Source organism: Chiloscyllium plagiosum, unplaced genomic scaffold (assembly GCF_037043375.1).
Source record: "Chiloscyllium plagiosum isolate Xiang-an unplaced genomic scaffold, Cpla_swu_hap1 HiC_scaffold_29, whole genome shotgun sequence".
Classification (NCBI taxonomy): domain Eukaryota; kingdom Metazoa; phylum Chordata; class Chondrichthyes; order Orectolobiformes; family Hemiscylliidae; genus Chiloscyllium; species Chiloscyllium plagiosum.
The window spans coordinates 8,154,255-8,174,205 of NW_028270167.1; the positions used below are offsets into that span (position 1 = coordinate 8,154,255).

The 19,951-nt window shown below is 41.8% G+C and overlaps 1 protein-coding gene across 2 annotated transcripts in view; it reads left to right on the forward strand.

Moving 5' to 3' along the window:
* The window catches only part of ttc12 (tetratricopeptide repeat domain 12), a 41,587-nt gene extending 22,350 nt beyond the window's left edge, over positions 1-19,237 (forward strand). The window contains exons 13-21 of one of the 2 annotated variants that reach the window (XM_043676551.2): positions 977-1,069; positions 3,385-3,448; positions 3,660-3,794; positions 5,637-5,741; positions 7,441-7,509; positions 7,688-7,789; positions 8,739-8,838; positions 10,581-10,806; positions 18,226-19,237. In XM_043676551.2, coding sequence (XP_043532486.1) covers positions 977-1,069; positions 3,385-3,448; positions 3,660-3,794; positions 5,637-5,741; positions 7,441-7,509; positions 7,688-7,789; positions 8,739-8,838; positions 10,581-10,806; positions 18,226-18,295 — 964 coding nt within the window. In that variant the 3' untranslated portion in view covers positions 18,296-19,237. The remainder of the gene's footprint in view (positions 1-976; positions 1,070-3,384; positions 3,449-3,659; positions 3,795-5,636; positions 5,742-7,440; positions 7,510-7,687; positions 7,790-8,738; positions 8,839-10,580; positions 10,807-18,225) is intronic. The other variant, XM_043676552.2, reaches the window with a different exon arrangement.
* The last annotated feature ends 714 nt before the right edge of the window (positions 19,238-19,951 follow it).

Consider the following 19,951-nt stretch of genomic DNA (forward strand, 5'->3'; position numbering starts at 1 on the left):
AATCTGCCTTCCTGTTCTTGCCACCAAAGTGGATAACCATACATTTATCCACATTAAACAGCATCTGCCATGCATCTGACCACTCACCTAACCTGTCCAGGTCACTCTGTAATCTCCTAACATCCTCATCACACTTCACCCTGCCACCCAGCTTTGTATCATCAGCAAATTTGCTGATGTTACTAATAATACCATCTTCTATATCATTAATATATATTGTAAAAAGCTGCGGCCCCAGCACTGATCCCTGCGGTACCCCACTGGTCATCACCTGCCATTCCGAAAGGGAGCTGTTTATCACTACTGGTCTTTGTTTCCTATCAGCCAACCAACTTTCAATCCAAGTCAGCACTTTGTCCCCAATACCATGCGCCCTAATTTTGCTCACTAACCTCCTTTGTGGGACTTTATCAAAAGCTTTCTGAAAGTCCAGGTACACTACATCCACCAGATCTCCCTTGTCCATCTTCAGAGTTACATCCTCAAAGAAATCCAGAAGATTAGTCAAGCATGATTTCCCCTTCATAAATCCATGCTGACTGTGACCTACCCTGTTACTGCTATCCAGATGGGTCGTAATTTCATCAGGGCAAACAGCCTTTCTGCATCTACTTTGTCAAACCATGTAATATTAAGCTGCAGTTAGGGGGAATATAACTGAAGTTTTGTTATAAACACAGAGAACGGTGGAGAGATTCAGCAGGTCTGGCAGCGACTGTGGAGAGAGAAACAATTAATTCTTCAAGTTCAGTATGACTCATCTTTAGAACAGTTCTGAAGTTAGCTACACTCTGATTTATAGCAATTTTATGTGTCCGGATGGTGGCGTTTGTTTCATATTTAGGTGTGAATGTTTTTCAAAGGTTATCCATTATCTTTAAACTGCTTATGGATATCCTGGGATTATGATGAGGAACTGTATAAATGTGCGTTCTTTCTTTCCTGGCTGGCTGATGTCCATTGTCTTTTTCTGTAGGTTGATGCAGATCCTTTTGGGATTTTTGAATTGCACTGATACAATTGCGAGCACTGCCATGGGAATCCTCGCCAGCCTAGTGCCAGAGAATAAGTAATTTCGTCATATTTATCTTCTTCAAAAGTTGACACTTTTCTTAATTGCTTTATCATATACTTAGTCTTTGTGTGTAAAATGTTGTATTGTTGAGTCATTTTGATCAGTCAGATCACAGAAGTAGATTTTATTATTCTCCAGTGTTCTTCAAACACCATCAAGATTTCTACTTGTAATTTGATCACCATGAAGTTTCTGTATTTTTATAGAACTGCTTGATGTTTTCAGTGTAGAAACAGACCATTTGATCCAACACATCTGTTTCAGTGTTCACACTCCAAACTGGCCTCTTCCTTTCTACTTCATCTAACCTTATCAGTATAGCTCTCTACTCCCTTCTCCCTCTTGGACTTATCTAGCTTCCCCTTGAATGCTTTTTGCCTCAAGCACTCCTTATGATAGCTGGTACTACATTCAAGTCACTGGGTAAAGAAGTTTCTTGTGAATTCTTTATTAGACTTATTACTTATGCTCCTAGTTTTGATTTCCCCGCAAGTGAAAACACCTACCCTCCATCTACAGCTATCCCATCAAACGCATTCATAATCAAAACTCTACTACCCCTCAGCCGTCTCTTATCTAAAGAAGTAATCCAGTTACACTTCTCAAACTGAGATTTTTCCTTTATTTTTCTTAGGACAAGGCCACCATTCGCAAAGCCAGTGTTTGTTGCCTATCCCCAATTGCCCTTGAGCCGAATAGCTTTCTACATGCATTAATCATATTGATGATTTAGATGACTGAACTAAATATCATATCTCCAAGCTTGCAGGTGACAAAATTGGGTGGGAGGGTGAACTCTGAGGAGGATGCAGAAGTGCTTCCATTTGATTTGGACAAATTGAGTGAGTGAGCAAATTGATGGAGTGTAATGTGGATAAATGTGAGATTCTCCACTTTGGTTACAAAAACAAGATTTAGAAAGGGGCACGTGTCCTTATACACTCACCACAAAGTAGGTATGCAGGTGTAGCAGACAGTGAATAAAGCAAATGTTATGTTGGCCTTCAGAAAGCGGAGGGGCAGGGATATCATGATGAGACCACAGCTGGGGTACTGTGCGTAGTTTCGGTTTCCATATCTAAGAAAGGATTTTTCAGCAATGAAAGGAATGCAAGCAGGGTTTACCCAGACTGATTCCTGGGTTGGAAGGACTGATGTATGAAGAGAGATTAGATTAGTTAGGATTGTATTCACTGGAGTTTAGAAGAATGCGGAGGGATCTCATTTTAATCTATAAAATGCATACAGAGTAAATTCAGGAAAAATGTTCCTGATGTTTTTGTTCACAGTTTAAGGATACAGGGTAGGCCATTTACTGAGATGAGTAGATATTTCTATGAATAGAGAATGCTGAACCTGTGAAATTCTCTGCCACAGAAATGCCAAATCATTTATCATTTTTAAGAAGGAGTGAATATAGTTCTTAGGCCTAACTGAATCAACGAGTACCAGGAGAAAGTGGGAACAGGGTTGTATTGAGTAGTAGAGCAGGGTTGAATCCTCTACTCCTATGTTCTATGCTTCTATGTCCTTTTAGATTACATTTGCAGGGGGCTGAATTGCTCATCCTGTCATCATCATTGTAGAGCTTTTATGTACCTTCTCCAGTACTTTTTCTAGAACAGATATCAGATGGTGCACAGAAAATATGGTCTCAACAAGTGTCTCGATCCCAGACTCACCATAACCAAAGCCATGGAAAATTTGCTTAATAAAATGGGACTATATTTCAGTCTTGCAGTGTGCATGCTGTCAGGTGCAGCTAGCTGTTTCATCTTAGGTAGAGCAAAAAGAAAGACTATAAAACCAATAGTTCTGTTATTCTAAGTCTCTTAGTTATTCTACGGACACCTCGAGAAGCTCGGTTTTTGTACTTGCATCATGTTGATGGAGAGCAGAACGGGTACAGCACTGATGGTAGCTCACTGTACCTTCCAAGGGCAGACAGTTTGAAAACAAATACTGAGACCTTTGAAACTTCTTCAAGTCAAGGAGTTTGGGGGAGTGGGACTCAGTTTGATTAAGCATGTTCAATCATATCTCAGCAGTAGACAATTAAAAATATCAAGCATTTAAAAATGGACGAATGCTTCTTTAAAAATGGTTGTTAGTCACCATTCTTCAACTCTCTGTGCATTGACTGATAAATTGTGATTATTAAAATCCTTTAGCCAAGCCTTGCCTCCCATATTAAAAGACAATCCTGGAGTGTATAAAATAGTTTTGTTTTCAGATATGATGAGCATTTTCTTCCTGTTTTATTGCAATTTTTATTACGGCAATTTCATCTTTGATTTCTTTTCCATTAGGTTTAAAAAGTATTGTCGAAATGATTTTACAGTTAATGTGTTACCATCATTTGAAATTCTCTTGGTAAGAAATGAATGCTGAACCTTTTCACTTATCCACCAGTCACATAACAGTCAGTGTGTATTTGAGAGTGTAATTTGACATTACATTTACAATACCTCAGAGATTATTTGTACACAAGTTATATTTTTCACTTGCCTAATTTCGGCTTCAAATATTCATGTTACTGTTTCTAATGCACATTTTATTTTTGCTTGTTTGATATTTGTTGCAGAAAAACTTGAAGTTGGTGAATAAGCAGGTCTTTCCACAATGCATATCCATCATTGGGAGCTTTGCAACTGACAAGGCAATTTCTGGACAAATAGCAGGGAGAGAAGAATACTGGGAGTCTTGCCTAGCTGCTATTGTAAGTTTTCTTACAACATAGACAGACTTGAATTTCCACATTGGCGCTGCTGTTTTTATCTCAAGTTGGATATTTCCTGTGCCCATTTAGGATATTAAATGTGCCACTGAAACCTATTTAGTGAGTATTGCTTCAATGACAAACAGCTTTACTCATTATCAGGCATTGACGTTCTTAATAACTTTTCTTAATTTTTCATTTGAAACGTAACATATTTTGTATTGTTTTTAAGTGGCTATCAATATTATCTTTGTTGAAATAATATGTATGACAGGAGTCTGCATAATTTACAGAGATTAGGTGGTGAGCGTCAGCCTTGACTCAGGGACAAACTCTTGACTATAAGTCAGATGGTTTGATTATGTGGTACCCATTTTATTTGGGTGAAAAACAGGACCCAATATGGATGCTCATTCTCTAACAGTTCAGGACTGTACACCATATTAGTTGGAGTCTCCTGTATTTGTTCGGAGCACCTGTCGGAAACTGACTTGAGGACTACGATTTTCACAAACATGCAGTACAACACACTATGTGTTAGTCTGTCACCTATGAATTTTTACATTTTACAAGTTTCTTCAGGTATGGCGCTAAGCCAGTGGTCTTTAAAAGGATCACTGGATGTCATCACACCAAAGATAACTTTGAAAATTTTGCTTTTTAAAGTTGCCAGTAATCCTTCTTTACTTCTAGCAACTCTGAGCAATTAGAGGCAGTCAGTAAATGCCAGCAACACCCATATTCCATGAATGAATTCGGAAAAAAGTCAAGAGACAACAGTGTATACCATCCATGAGATGCACTTTGAAAACTCACCAACACTCCTCCAACAGCATCTTCCAAACCTATGACCTCTGCTATTCTAGAAAGAAATGGCAAAAAATCTATGGAAACATAGCCCGAGCAAGTTCCCCCACTCCATCCTGATTTGGAACTATCCACCCATTCCTTCACTATCACTGGATCAAAGTCCTGGGTTCCCACCCTAAAAGCAATGGGGCTGTACCTACGCAGCAGTGACAGCAGCACTTCAAGAAGATAGCTCACCACCACCTAATCCAGGGTAATTTAGGATGAGGAATTCATGCTGGCTTAGCTGGCAATGCCCACAGTCTATAATTTATTTAAAACTCCTCTCCTTTTCAATTATGCAACCCAAATGGTTCATTGCTATTTCCAGGTGTCCTTATTTGCGTCATTTTGTCCAAAGGTCTGACCTGGTTATTGATTACTCCATATGAAGATGGATTTCCTAATGTCAGTTCCTCCTGCTGTTATGGCTCAACTTTGCCACAGCAGATGTGGGCTCAGGATTGATCCTGTGGTAAAATCTGTTTGATTCTCATTGCAGAAAACATTTAGAGATGTAGGAGTGAACTGGTGGTTTGAATGTTCCGATATGAAATACTGGAAAGATTGGAAGGAATCTGTGGAATTACATACCATAGTGGGCTGGGTCATTAAGGATATTCAAGGCTGAGATAGACAGACTTTTATCAACAGGAAATCAAGGGATATGGAGCGAAGGCAGAAAAGTCTAATTGAAGATGATCAGAGCAGCTATGATCTCAGTGAATAGCAGAGCAGTTTCCACGGGCTGAATGGCCTGCTTCTGCTTCTATGACTTACAGTCTAAGGAGTGGACTGGTAATCAAAGTGATCTTGATTCTGATCAGACCACCGTATTTCTCCTTAATTTGGTTACAAAGCATAACATGGGATTTTACATTATGACAGAATTAATTTCTAAGCCTGTATTTTATCTTTTGATTTGAGGCTGTTTCTTCTCAAATACTTGACAGTCACCCAATTTTTAACAACTTTGTTTCTCCATTTGTTCAGGATGAAGCTATATCATCTGTCCCTGAGACTGACTACAGAGAAACCTTGTACGCTCTCCTGGGCCTGATGGTAAACCTTTCCGTGGAGCAATGCTGCACCATCCAGGTATGAAGATAAGGACAGGACAGGCAGTGTTGATCTTTAGATACTGGTTTTAAAATATTTCCCTGCACTTCGTGAAGGCAGTGGCACTACAATTCCTAGGTGCCACTGTGTTTCATGCATGCATCTGATTAATTAATTTAGCAATCATTCATTTAGCATCCATAGTTTATCAGAACTGAACCTGAACTAATCTGTAGCTGATATTCATGCAAACACAATGCAGCAAGACTACTTGGACAGCAATCAAGAATCTTCCTGTACTTGAGACACTGACTTGCTGAGATGAGGCAATTCCACATAAGCTAGAAACTTAGTGCTGGCTATCTCTGTTTTCTGTGGATCAGTAGGATTTTTTTTCACGCATTTCGTATGACTGCACTGCTTGCAGCAAAGCTATCAGCTACACACCATTTATTGAAAGTGATCATTTTGGCAGAGAGTCCTGCTTGTACCTTAATTACTACTGAACCAAAAATCTGTACTGTATTACCATATGTTGCCTGAGGCATGAAATATATAATGGAAAAGAATTGACTAAATTAAGTTATCTTAAGTGCATCTTACAATTTAATTCTTCTAATTCTGTAAAATAGAAATTACTTACATTCTTCCACTGTGAGTTAAGTAATGCGAGCATAAGAGGTACAGTTAGTAAGTTTGCAGATGACACCAAAATTGGAGATGTAGTGGACAGTGAAGAGGGTTACCTCAGATTACAACAGGATCTTGACCAGATGGGCCAATGGGCTGAGAAGTGGCAGATGGAGTTTAATTCAGATAAATGCGAGGTGCTGCATTTTGGGAAAGCAAATCTTAGCAGGACTTATACACTTAATGGTAAGGTCCTAGGGAGTGTTGCTGAACAAAGAGACCTTGGAGTGCAGGTTCATAGCTTCTTGAAAGTGGAGTCGCAGGTAGATAGGATAGTGAAGAAGGCGTTTGGTATGCTTTCCTTTATTGGTCAGAGTATTGAATACAGGAGTTGGGAGGTCATGTTGCGGCTGTACAGGACATTGGTTAGGCCACTGTTGGAATATTGCGTGCAATTCTGGTCTCCTTCCTATTGGAAAGATGTTGTGAAACTTGAAAGGGTTCAGAAAAGATTTACAAGGATGTTGCCAGGGTTGGAGGATTTGAGCTACAGGGAGAGGTTGAATATGCTCGGGCTGTTTTCCCTGGAGCGTCGGAGGCTGAGGGGTGACCTTATAGAGGTTTACAAAATTATGAGGGGCATGGATAGGATAAATAGGCAAAGTCTTTTCCCTGGGGTCGGGGAGTCCAGAACTAGAGAGCATAGGTTTAGGGTGAGAGGGGAAAGATATAAAAGAGACCTAATGGGCAACTTTTTCACCCAGAGGGTGGTAGGTGTATGGAATAAGCTGCCAGAGGATGTAGTGGAGGCTGGTACAATTGCAACATTTAAGAGGCATTTGGATGGGTAAATGAATAGGAAGGGTTTGGAGGGATATGGGCCGGGTGCTGGCAGGCGGGACTAGATTAGGTTGGGATATCTTGTCGGCATGGAAGGGTTGGACCGAAGGGTTTGTTTCCATGCTGTACATCTCTATGACTCTAAATGGATAAAAGGAGTACGGGGATCTGTGTAAGAAAGTTTATAAATTTGGTTTATCCTGTAATTGTATCTCCCCTCTCATGGTGTCTGGCTTTTTCTTCTTAAATTTCTATCTATGTGTTTTAGGCAAAAGCTCCAGCTATTACAGAAAGGTGCATCTCCTTGCTTGGGAGTGCAGATGGTGGTATTCTCACAGTAAGTATCATTCATCCCTGACCTAATTACTGTTGTGTTTCATTCCCTAATTGAAATGTAGCTGCCCTTATTGGAATATGCAAGGTGTTTTAAGGGATGACCTAAAATGTTGCTAATAAGTTATCTGTATCACCTTACTTGCAGCTTTCAGAGTTTAGTAATTTTTGTTATTTTTCAGAGAGCCACAGGGCTTCTGAGTCACATGCTCCCTCAGTCTGCTGAAGCAGTGGAAAAAGCATTGAAATCTGAAATCGTGAAGAAAATGCTCAGGTTTATAAAGGTAGAAAACACTGTTAAACACAGAAACTTTTGTATATGTTACAGATCAGCTTTTTAATAGCTGTATCCCATATGCTTCTGTTAGAGTAAAATTGAAAATCTGTTAGCAGTGCCACTCAGTAACTACAGGTTACAGTTTTAAGGTTTTTGGCAAAAGAGACATAGGCGACATGAGAAAATGTTTTATTTATGCTTCATCTGACATAGAATTGATAGTCGAAATTAACTTTCACTGTGCCATAATCTATGGTTCTATGTTGTTGTGATTTGGAATACATGGCCTGAAAGGCTGGTGGAAACATTTCAATAGTATATTTCAAACGAGAATTGGATAAGTACCAGAAAGGAAATCATTTATGAGAAAACAACAGGAGAGTAAGATCAATTAATAACTCTGCCAGACAGTTGGCATGATGAAGTAAATGGCCCCCTCCTTATGCTGTGTCATTCTATGATTTGATGTAAACATTAGTTACTAGTTTGAATCAATGACTTAGTTTTTCTTCACCAGTGTTTTTTTTAAAACTGGCAACGGAAGACGAAGCAGTTCAGAAACCTGCTGAGTTGAATAAGGCTCACACTTGAAAGATGATCATTTGATAATGTACCAAAGAACTGCTGTTTGCTATGGAACCGTAACTCAATGTGAACTGATACCTTTAATGGTGTACGACTTGATTACCCTTTTCGAAACCCCATCCAGTTTTCTGAAATGCTTTTGGCTCTCTCATTCCATTGTCCATTCTCAGAGCCCATTGATCTAATGACCTTCAGATGATAAACTAGCGATGTGGGAGTTGGGAGGTAGGGGAGGAAGCACATTTATGAATCTCGGAGTGCATGGGGAAGGGGAATTAAAGCAGAGAAAAAAGATGACTGAATTTTTACTCACCTGATTCCCTGACTGTCACCCGGTGTACATCATTGGTTTGATTTGTTTTGTGTTTCAGGTGGGTGGGATGACAACTACACGATACGCTGTGAAAAATCTGGCTGTCTGCAGCAGTCACAGCGAGCATGCCTGTGAAGAGATTGTTAAGTGTGATAAAAGTATGTGATATTTATTTTTTGATGACAGCAAACTTTAACATGCTATTGTCATTAACCTTGAGCAGAACATCTAGGGCTGAGAGGATACACTATATACATTGAAATACAACACACTATTTATAAACTAAATAAAAACCAAAAGAACAGTTGATGCCAGAAATCAGAAACAAAATCAAAAATTGTTGGAAAAGCTCAGTAGGTCTGGCAGCATCTGTGGAGTGAAATCAGAGTTAATGTTTTGGATCTATTTATAAATTATACTATTACAAGCAGCACTTTCCGGTACATTTTTCAGCACTACCAGTAAACAGAATGTTGTTATAATAATGATTCTGTTCACAGCTATTATTAAAACATTGCATAACCATGATTTAAAAGAAACATTTACTCCAATTCTTGGCAATGTCAGGTGTAGGACATATAATAAATGCCTGAAAGAGTAAGATAACTCAATTATTAGCCTAATTTTATTGGCCGTCTGATAATGACCACTGTCACCAGAAAGTGCATCCTTAGGGCTTGTGGAATACTAGGTATAGAATTTAAAAAAGCACTTCAATTAGCATTGTATTTGCTGATGGTGCTATGATGAAATTTGAGTAAGTAGTGATGAAGGAATAGCAACACATGGCCAAGGTAGAAATGCTGAGTGCCTGATAATGTAGCAACTATTTTTCTCTCTTGTGCAAATTGACCTGTTGTGACTTAATCCATTTTCTGTTTTTATTTGTACTGCATATACTTTTATACAGCTCTCTAAAATTCATGAACTATAGCTTAAAAAGAAAGGTGAACTTTGTACAAGGTTCATGAGCCCCTTCTGATGCTTGTAAACACCATGGGCTGAACTTTACTTCAGAGACAGTGGGCAGGCAGGAGATTTAGATAGTTGCTTGTTGGAATGGCTGTGCTGATGTTGTCCTGCATCCTAGCAAGTTTCCTGGGCTACTGGAATTGACAATCTGCTCCACAGAAATTGGGAGCCTGTTAGGCTAATTAGGTTCAATTTTCATACCCACTGGCATTTTCTCAGCATCAGATGCTCTCACCCTTCCCCAGCTGAGTCTGGAGGCAGGCAGAACTGTGGTGGCAGTCACTGGTGGAAAACCTGAGGCCATAAGTGCCTAATGAATGAACTACAGGTATGCTCAGGCAATGGCCTTGGTTCTAACCATTCATGTGGAGTAGTTACCCTCCATACTGAACAACTGTGGGCCTTTTGAATTTCTCAATTTCTGCAGGAGGTGTCTGCACACTCTATTTTCTATCTCTACAGTGCTCACCTCTCCCAGTGGGGCTGCTGGCCAGCCTGTGCTGCCAGCGCTGACCTTGGGCTTTCCGCCATCTGAACTGTTGGGGCATCCAATGAATGACAATTAATGAACAGCACTATCCCAGGACCCGCATCTCGTCCTGACATTGGGTTTCTAGTACCTGTGAGAAAACACCTTGTTTTGTTCTTTTCTCTCTGTTGCACCACACTTGCAGTTCTGAAAGTTGTTCCTCTGCAGGTGTAGAGTCTTGATGCTTCAACAGCAGTTCTTCCTCCTGACTCCAGTCCTGATACCCAGAGTTAATTTTAAATGCCCTGCCTGCTGTGCTCATACCAGCAACTTGATTCAGGCCTGGTACTGATTGTGAAACTCCATTTTGTTTTAATGCCAATGCATTCGCTAACCTTTTTGAAACCCTGTCCATGTTTTCTAAACTTCTGACTCTCTCATTCCATTGTCTATTCTCAGAGCTCAGTGGTCTAAGGAAACTGTTGTCTTCAGACGATGAGTTAGTGGTGGGGAACGCTGCCCTTTGCCTTTCGCACTGCTTCGAGATCCCTGGAGCTGCTACATCTCTACTCAATTCGGACATCGTCAGAGTGTTGTTAAAGCATGCTGGTGGTGATGCCAAGCAAAATGGCCTCCAGCAGAATGCAGCAATCGCTCTAGGTAAACTTTGCTTGGCAGAATCCAGGTAAGGTTTAACAACTGTCCATGTGAAAGGATTATCATATGCTTGCTGTTCCACATGGACTGCAGTATAAATGAAACTGGTGAGATGTAGGAAAGGGATGATCATCTTATTAGGATTGTATTATAGACCCCCTAATAGTCAGAGGGAAATTGAAAAACAAATTTGGAAGGCGATCTTTGTTATCTGTAAGAATAATAGGGTGGTTATGGTAGGGGATTTTAACTTCCCAAACATAGACTGGGACTGCCATAGTATTAAGAGTTTAGATGGAGATGAATTTGTTAAGTGTGTACAAGAAAATTTTCTGATTCAGTATGTTGATGTACTTACAAGAGAAGGTACAAAACTTGAACTACTCTTGGAAAATAAGGCAGGGCAGGTGATTGAGGTGTCAGTGGGGGAGCACTTTGGGGCTAGTGACCATCATTCTATTAGCATAGGTTTATGTTGAGAGGGGGAAGATTTAAAAGGGACCTAAGGAGCAATGTTTTCACACAGAGGGTGGTGCGTTTATGGAATGAGCTGCCAGAGGAAGTGGTGGAGGCTGGCAGAATTACAACATTTAAAATAGACAATAGCTGCAGGAGTAGGCCATTCTGCCCTTCGAGCCTGCACCACCATTCAATATGATCATGGCTGATCATCCTTAATCAGTATCCTGTTCCTGCCTTATCTTCATAACCCTTGATTCCACTATCCTTGAGAGCTCTATCCAACTCTTTCTTAAATGAATCCAGAGACTGCGCCTCTACTGCCCTCTGGGGCAGAGCATATCACACAGCCACCACTCTCTGGGTGAAGAAGTTTCTCCTCATCTCTGTCCTAAATGGTATAACCTGTATTTTTAAGCTGTGTCCTCTGGTTCGGCACTTACCCATCAACGGAAAAATGTTTCCTGCAGCCAGAATGTCCAAACCTTTAATAATCTTATGTGTCTCAATCAGATCCCCTCTCAGTCTCTTAAACTCAAGGGTATACAAGCCCAGTCGCTCCAGTCTTTCAGTGTAAGGTAATCCTGCCATTCCAGGAATTGACCTCGTGAACCTACGCTGCACTCCCTTATTAGCCAGAATGTCTTTCCTCAAATTTGGAGACCAGAACTGCACACAGTACTCCAGGTGTGGTCTCACCAGGGCCCTGTACAGCTGCAGAAGAACCTCTTTGCTTCTATACTCAATCCCTCTTGTTATGAAGGCCAGCATGCGATTAGCCTTCTTCACTACCTGCTGTACCTGCATGCTTACCTTCATTGACTGGTGTACAAGAACAGAGCTGAAAATGTGTTGCTGGAAAAGCACAGCAGGTCAGGCAGCATCCAAGGAACAGGAGAATCGACGTTTCGGGCGTAAGCCCTTCTTCAGGAAGGGCTTATGCCCGAAACGTCGATTCTCCTGTTCCTTGGATGCTGCCTGACCTGCTGCGCTTTTCCAGCAACACATTTTCAGCTCTGATCTCCAGCATCTGCAGCCCTCACTTTCTCCTGGTGTACAAGAACACCCAGATCTCTCTGTACTGCCTCTTTACCTAAATTGATTCCATTTAGGTAGTAATCTGCCTTCCTGTTCTTGCCACCAAAGTGGATAACCATACATTTATCCACATTAAACTGCATCTGCCATGCATCTGACCACTCACCTAACTTGTCCAGGTCACCCTGTAATCTCCTAACATCCTCATCACATTTCACCCTGCCACCCAGCTTTTAGTATCATCAGCAAATTTGCTAATGTTATTGCTAATACCATCTTCTATATCATTAACATATATTGTAAAAAGCTGCGGTCCCAGCACGGATCCCTGCGGTACCCCACTGGTCACCACCTGCCATTCCGAAATGGAACCGTTTATCACTACTCTTTGTTTCCTATCAGCCAACCAACTTTCAATCAAAGTTAGTACTTTGCCCCCAATACCATGCACCCTAATTTTGCTGACTAACCTCCTATGTGGAACTTTATCAAAAGCTTTCTGAAAATCCAGGTACACTACATTTACTGGATCTCCCTCATCCATCTTCAGAGTTAGATCCTCAAAAAATTCCAGAAGATTAGTCAAGCATGATTTCCCTTCATAAATCCATGCTGACTCTGACCTATCCTGTTACTACTATCCAGGTGTGTCGTAATTTCATCCTTTATAATAGACTCCAGCATCTTTCCTACCACTGAGGTCAGACTAACTGGTCTATAATTTCCTGCTTTCTCTCTCCCACCTTTCTTAAAAAGTGGTATAACATTAGCCACCCTCCAATCTGCAGGAACTGATCCCGAATCTAACGAACTCTGGAAAATAATCACCAATGCATCCATGATTTCTTGAGCCACCTCCTTCAGTACCCTGGGATGCAGACCATCAGGCCCCGGGGACTTATCAACCTTCAGAACTAACAGTCTCTCCAACACCAATTCCTGGCAAATATAAATTCCCTTAAGTTCAGGTCCTTCAGCCACTGTTACCTCAGGAGATTGCTTGTGTCTTCCCCAGTGAACACAGACCTGAAGTACCAATTCAATTCTTCTGCCATTTCTTTGTTCCCCTTAATATATTCCTCAATTTTAGTCTTAACCAATTTTTTGCCTTTCACATACCTAAAAAAGTTTTTACTATCCTCCTTTAGTGGGCGGCACGGTGGCACAGTGGTTAGCACTGTTGCCTCACAGCGCCAGAGACCCGGGCTCAATTCCCGCCTCAAGCGACTGACTGTGTGGAGTTTGCACGTTCTCTCCGTGTCTGCGTGGATTTCCTCCGGGTGCTCCGGTTTCCTCCCACAGTCCAAAGATGTGCAGGTTAGGTGAATTGGCCATGCTAAATTGCCCGTAGTGTTAGGTAAGGGGTAAATGTAGGGGTATGGGTGGGTTGCGCTTCGGCGGGTCGGTGTGGACTTTGAATTATTGAATTAGATTTTGAATTAGATTACCTACAGTGTGGAAACAGGCCCTTCGGCCCAACAAGTCCAAACCGACCCGCTGAAGCGTAACCCACCCAGACCCATTCTCCTACATTTACCCCTTACCTAACACTACGGTCAATTTAGCGTGGCCAATTCACCTAACCTGCACATTTTTTTGGATTGTGGGAGAAAACCGGAGCACCCGGAGGAAACCCACGCAGTCACGGGGAGAATGTGCAAACTCCACACAGTCAGTCGCCTGAGGCGGGAATTGAACCCGGGTCTCTGGCGCTGTGAGGCTGCAGTGCTAACCACTGTGCCACCGTGCCGCCAGAGACCCGGGCTCAATTCCCGCCTCAAGCGACTGACTGTGTGGAGTTTGCACGTTCTCCCCGTGTCTGCGTGGATTTCCTCCGGGTGCTCCGGTTTCCTCCCACAGTCCAAAGATGTGCAGGTGAATTGGCCATGCTAAATTGCCCGTAGTGTTAGGTAAGGGGTAAATGTAGGGGTATGGGTGGGTTGCGCTTCGGCGGACTTGTTGGGCTGAAGGGCCTGTTTCCACATTGTAATGTAATCTAATCTTTATATTTTTGACCATTTTTTCTCTGCGTATTTCCTTCTTAGTAATCCTCTGTTGTTCTTTAAAAGCTTCCCAGTCCTCCGTTTTCCCACTTATCTTTGCTATGTTATACTTTTTCTCTTTTAACTTTATATGTTTCTTAACTTCCCTCGTCAGCCACGGCCACCCATGCCTCCTCCTAGGATCTTTCTTCCTTTTTGGAATGAACTGATCCTGCAACTTCTGCATTATACACAGAAATATCCGCCATTGTTCCTCCACTGTCATCCCTGCTAAGGTATTGCACCATTGAACTTTGGCCAGCTCCTCCCTCATAGCTCCATAGTTCCCTTTATTCAACAGAAATATTGTCACTTCCGATTGTACCCTCTCCCTCTCAAATTGCAGATTGAAGCTTATTGTATTATGGTCACTACTTCCCAATGGCTCCTTCACTTCGAGGTCCCTGACCAATTCTGGTTCGTTGCACAATACCAGATCCAGAATTGCCTTCTCCCTGGTCGGCTCCAGCACCAGCTGTTCTAAGAATCCATCTCTGAGGCACTCCACAAAGTCTCTTTCTTGAGGTCCAATACCATCCTGATTCTCCCAGTCTACCTGCATGTTGAAATCCCCCATAACAACTGTAGTAACATCTTTGCGACAGGCCAATTTCAGTTCCTGATTCAACTTACATCCGACATCCAGACTACTGTTTGGGGGCCTGTAGATGACTCCCCAGAGGGTCTTTTTACCCTTAGTATTTCTCAGCTCTATCCACACTGACTCTACATCCCCTGATTCTAGGTCCCCCCGTGCAAGGGACTGAATATCATCCCTTACCAACATAGCCACCCCACCCCCTCTGCCCGTCAGTCTGTCCTTACGATAGCCCGTGTAGCCTTGAATATTCATTTCCCAGGCCCTGTCCACTTGAAGCCACGTCTCAGTTATCCTCACAATATCGTATCTGCCAATTTCCAAAAGAGCCTCAAGCTCATCCATCTTATTTCTAATGCTTCGTGCATTCATGTATAGTATTTTTAATTTGTTACTGCCCTCACCCTTCCCATCAACTCCTATTTCACTCAACCTTACAGCATGATCCCTTTCTGAGTTTTCTGCCTCATTGATTCCGGTGTCTTTCTTGACTTCTTTTGTTCTAACTTTCCCTTCAATTTCCTTCTTAAACATCCAGTTTGTCCCCTTCCCCCCCGCTACTTAGTTTAAACGTAGCTGTGTTGCAGGGGATATGAATAGGAAGAGCTTAGAGAATGATGGAAAAGGATAGACCAGATCTAAAACTTGCAGTTCTAAATTGGAGGATGACCAATTTTGACAGTATTAGACAAGAACTTTCAAAAGCTGATTGGGCGCAGATGTTCGCAGGTAAAGGGACGGCTACAAAATAGGAAGCCTTCAGAAATGAGATAACAAGATTCCAGAGAAAGTATATTCCTGTTAGGGTGAAAGGAAAGGCTGGTAGGTACAGGGAATGCTGGATGGTTAACGAAATTGAGGGTTTTGTTAAGAAAAAGAAGGAAGCATGTGTCAGGTATAGACAGGATAGATCGAGTGAATCCTTAGAAGAGTACAAAGGCAGTAGAAGTATACTTAAGAGAGAAATCAGGAGGGCAAAAAGGGGTCATGAGATAGATTTGTCAAATAGAGTTAAGGAGAATCCAAAGGGTTTTTACAAATACATTAAGGACAAAAGGGTAACTAGGGAGAGAATAGGGCCCCACAAAGATCAGCAAGGTGGCCTTTGTGTGGAGCTGTAGGAAATAGAGGAGATACTAAATGAGTATTTAGCATCAGTATTTACTGTGGGAAAGGATATGGAAGATATAGAATGTAGGGAATTAGATGGTGACATCTTGAAAAATGTCCATATTATAGAGGAAGAAGAGCTGGATATGTTGAAATGCATAAAAGTGGATAAATCCCTAGGACCTGATCAGGTGTACCCTTGAACTCTGTGGGAAGCTAGGGAAGTGATTGCTGGGCCTCTTACTGAGATATTTGTATCATCAATAGTCACAGGTGAAGTGCTGGAAAACTGGAGGTTGGCTAATGTCATACCACTGTTTAAGAAAGGTGGTAAGGACAAGCCAGGGAACTATAGACCAGTGAGCCTAACGTCGGTGGTGGGCAAGTTGTTGGAGGGAATCCAGAGGGACAGGCTGTACATGTATTTGGAAAGGCAAGGACTGATTTGGGATAGTCAGCATGGCTTTGTGCGTGGGAAATCATGTCTCACAAACTTAATTGCGTTTTTTGAAGAAGTAGCAGGATTATGAGGACAGAGAGTTAGATGTGGTCTTTCTGGACTTCAGTAAGGCGTTCGACAAGGTTCCCCATGGGAGACTGGTTAGCAAGGTTAGATCTCATGGAATACAGGGAGAACCTGGCATTTGGATACAGAACTGGCTCAAAGGTAGAAGACAGGGTGGTGGAGGGTTGTTCTTCAGACTGGAGGCCTGTGACCAGTGGAGTGCCACATGGATCAGTGCTGGGTCCACTACTTTTCATCATTTATATAAATGATTTGGATGTGAGCATAAGAGGTATAGTTAGTAAGTTTGCAGATGACGCCAAAATTGGAGGTGTAGTGGACAGCGAAGAAGGTTACCTCAGATTACAACGGGATCTTGATCAGATGAGCCAATGGGCTGAGGAGTGGCAGATGGAGTTTAACTTAGATAAATGTGAGGTGCTGCATTTTGGGAAAGCAAATCTTAGTAGGACTTATATACTTAATGGTAAAGTACTGGGGATTATTGCTGAACAAAGAGACCTTGGAGTGCAGGTTCATAGCTCCTTGAAAGTGGAGTCACAGATAGATAGGATAGTGAAGAAGCCGTTTGATATGCTTTCCTTTATTGGTCAGAGTATTGAGTACAGGGGTTGGGTGGTCATGTTGCGGCTGTACAGGACATTGGTTAGGCCACTGTTGGAATATTACGTGCAATTCTGGTCTCCTTCCTATCGGAAAGATGTTGTGAAACTTGAAAGGGTTCAGAAACGATTTACAAAGATGTTGCCAGTGTTGGAGGATTTGAGCTATAGGGAGAGGTTGAATAGGCTGGGACTGTTTTCCCTGGAACGTTGGAGGCTGAGGGGTGACCTTATAAAGGTTCATAAAATCATGAGGGGCATGGATAGGATAAATAGACAAAGTCTTTTCCCTGGGGTGGGGAAGTCTAGAACTAGAGGGCATAGGTTTAGGGTGAGAGGGGAAAGATATAAAAGAGACCCAAGAGCCAAGTCTTTCACTCAGAGGGTGTTATGTGTATGGAATGAGCTGCCAGAGGAAGTGGTGGAGGCTGGTACAATTGCATCATTTAAAAGGCGTCTGGATGGGTATATGAATAGGAAGGGTTTGGAGGGATATGGGCCGGGTGCTGGCAGGTGGGACTAGTTTGGGTTGGGATATCTGGTCGGCATGGATGAGTTTGATCAACGGGTCTGTTTCTGTGCTGTACATCTCTATGGCTCTATAAGCTTAGAATTTGATATTATTTGCCATTTGTTAACAATAATCTTTAGCCAGTCTTTGGGTACTACTGACTAAAGCTGTTTAGCTGTATCATTACAAACATTATATTGGGCTCACTGTTTGGAAATAGACCATTGGTCACTTGGGCCATGCTGGTGTTTACGTAAAACATGAATCTCGGCATATCCTATTTCATTCATGTGACCAAACCCACAGGATAGGCAATAAATGTCCCATTGTTAATGTTCATATCTGTGATTGATTGTAAAGAAATGTTTCTGGTTAGGTAGCACTAGCAGAGCCAACTGGTTCTGTATTGCTGGAATCAGGCACCATCTCATGCTGGTACTTTTAATATAGTCATTATCTTAATGAATGAAATCCTCCAGAGATTAATGCGATTTTAATATTAAATTTTAACAAGAAACAGTTCTCATTGAAATTGATAAATGTTTCTTTCACTGTACTCAGGCATAGGACTGAGCTCCGAGAACTACATGGATTGGAAATTCTTACGTCCTGCATGAAATACATAAAGTGAGGGTGTAACCTTATGAACTGTGACTCATGGGTAGCTGTGCTGAAGCTAATACATCTGGAGAATTACCTGAAGAGACTGGTTATGTTTATCGACTTTTAGGAACCTGGTTTAATTGGTGGTAGAATAGATTCAACTTGAATGCACTCTAACTCCATTTAATCAATACTGCTATGGAAAGTAATCCCACAAACTTTATTTACTTATTCTTTCTAAGCTGCAAAACCAGCATCCTGATCCTTGCCTCACTCTATGCTGTAACTAGTGTTCATTATTACAGCTTCCGATTGAGTTTATTCTTTCCCACTATCTCTTACATGTTAAATGCTTTCCCTCATTTATTATTCTGTTCACCCACGTTAGCTACAACATATTCAGTTCCAGTCTCAGATATTGTTTCGTTATCTGACTTTCCCTTCTATATCTCCCAATCTTGGTGATATTCTGGACTCTGGACCTTGGTTGCAAACATATGAAACAGGAACAGAAGTAGGCAGTTTCAGCCTCTTGAGTGCTTGCTTGGCCATTCTATAAAGATCTGTTTGTGTTTCAGATTCCACATTCCCATCTTCCCCTGATAACCTTTGATTCCCCGCCTAACAAGAATTTATCTACCTCTGTCTTTAAAAATATTCAATTATTCTCTTCCACTACCCTTTGAGACAAATCTGTTCTAAAAATGCAAAACAATATCCCCCTAATTGTGGGCTCACCAATTAGAGAAAACATCCTTTCCATGCCAAAGCAACCTTTCTATGCCTTGTTAATAACATTCATGATCTTACACATTTCAATCAGTCATCCCTCACTCGTAGGTGTTCAACGTTTGTGTGAAGATTTGTAGCTTGGGTGCTCGTTGTTGTGGTTCTGTTCACCGAGCTGGGAATTTGTGTTGCAGACGTTTCGTCCCCTGTCTAGGTGATATCTTCAGTGCTTGGGAGCCTCCTGTGAAGCGCTTCTGTGATCTTTCCTCCGGCATTTGTAGTGGTTTGAATCTGCCGCTTCCGGTTGTCAGTTCCAGCTGTCCGTTGCAGTGGTCGGTATATTGGGTCCAGGTCGATGTGCTTATTGATTGAATCTGTGGATGAGTGCCATGCCTCTAGGAATTCCCTGGCTGTTCTCTGTTTGGCTTGTCCTATAATTGTAGTATTGCCCCAGTCGAACTCATGTTGCTTGTCATCTGCGTGTGTGGCTACTAAGGATAGCTGGTCGTGTCGTTTCGTGGCTAATTGGTGTTCATGGATGCGGATCGTTAGCTGTCTTCCTGTTTGTCCTATATAGTGTTTTGTGCAGTCCTTGCATGGGATTTTGTACACTACATTGGTTTTGCTCATGCTGCGTATCGGGTCCTTCGTTCTGGTGAGTTGTTGTCTGAGAGTGGCTGTTGGTTTGTGTGCTGTTATGAATCCTAGTGGTCGCAGTAGTCTGGCTGTCAGTTCGGAAATGCTCTTGATGTATGGTAGTGTGGCTAGTCCTTTGGGTTGCGGCATGTCCTCGTTCCGTTGTCTTTCCCTTAGGCATCTGTTGATGAAATTGTGTGGGTATCCGTTTTTGGCGAATACATTGTATAGGTGTTCTTCTTCCTCTTTTTGCAGTTCTGGTGTACTGCAGTGTGTTGTGGCCCTTTTGAATAGTGTCTTGATGCAACTTCCTTTGTGT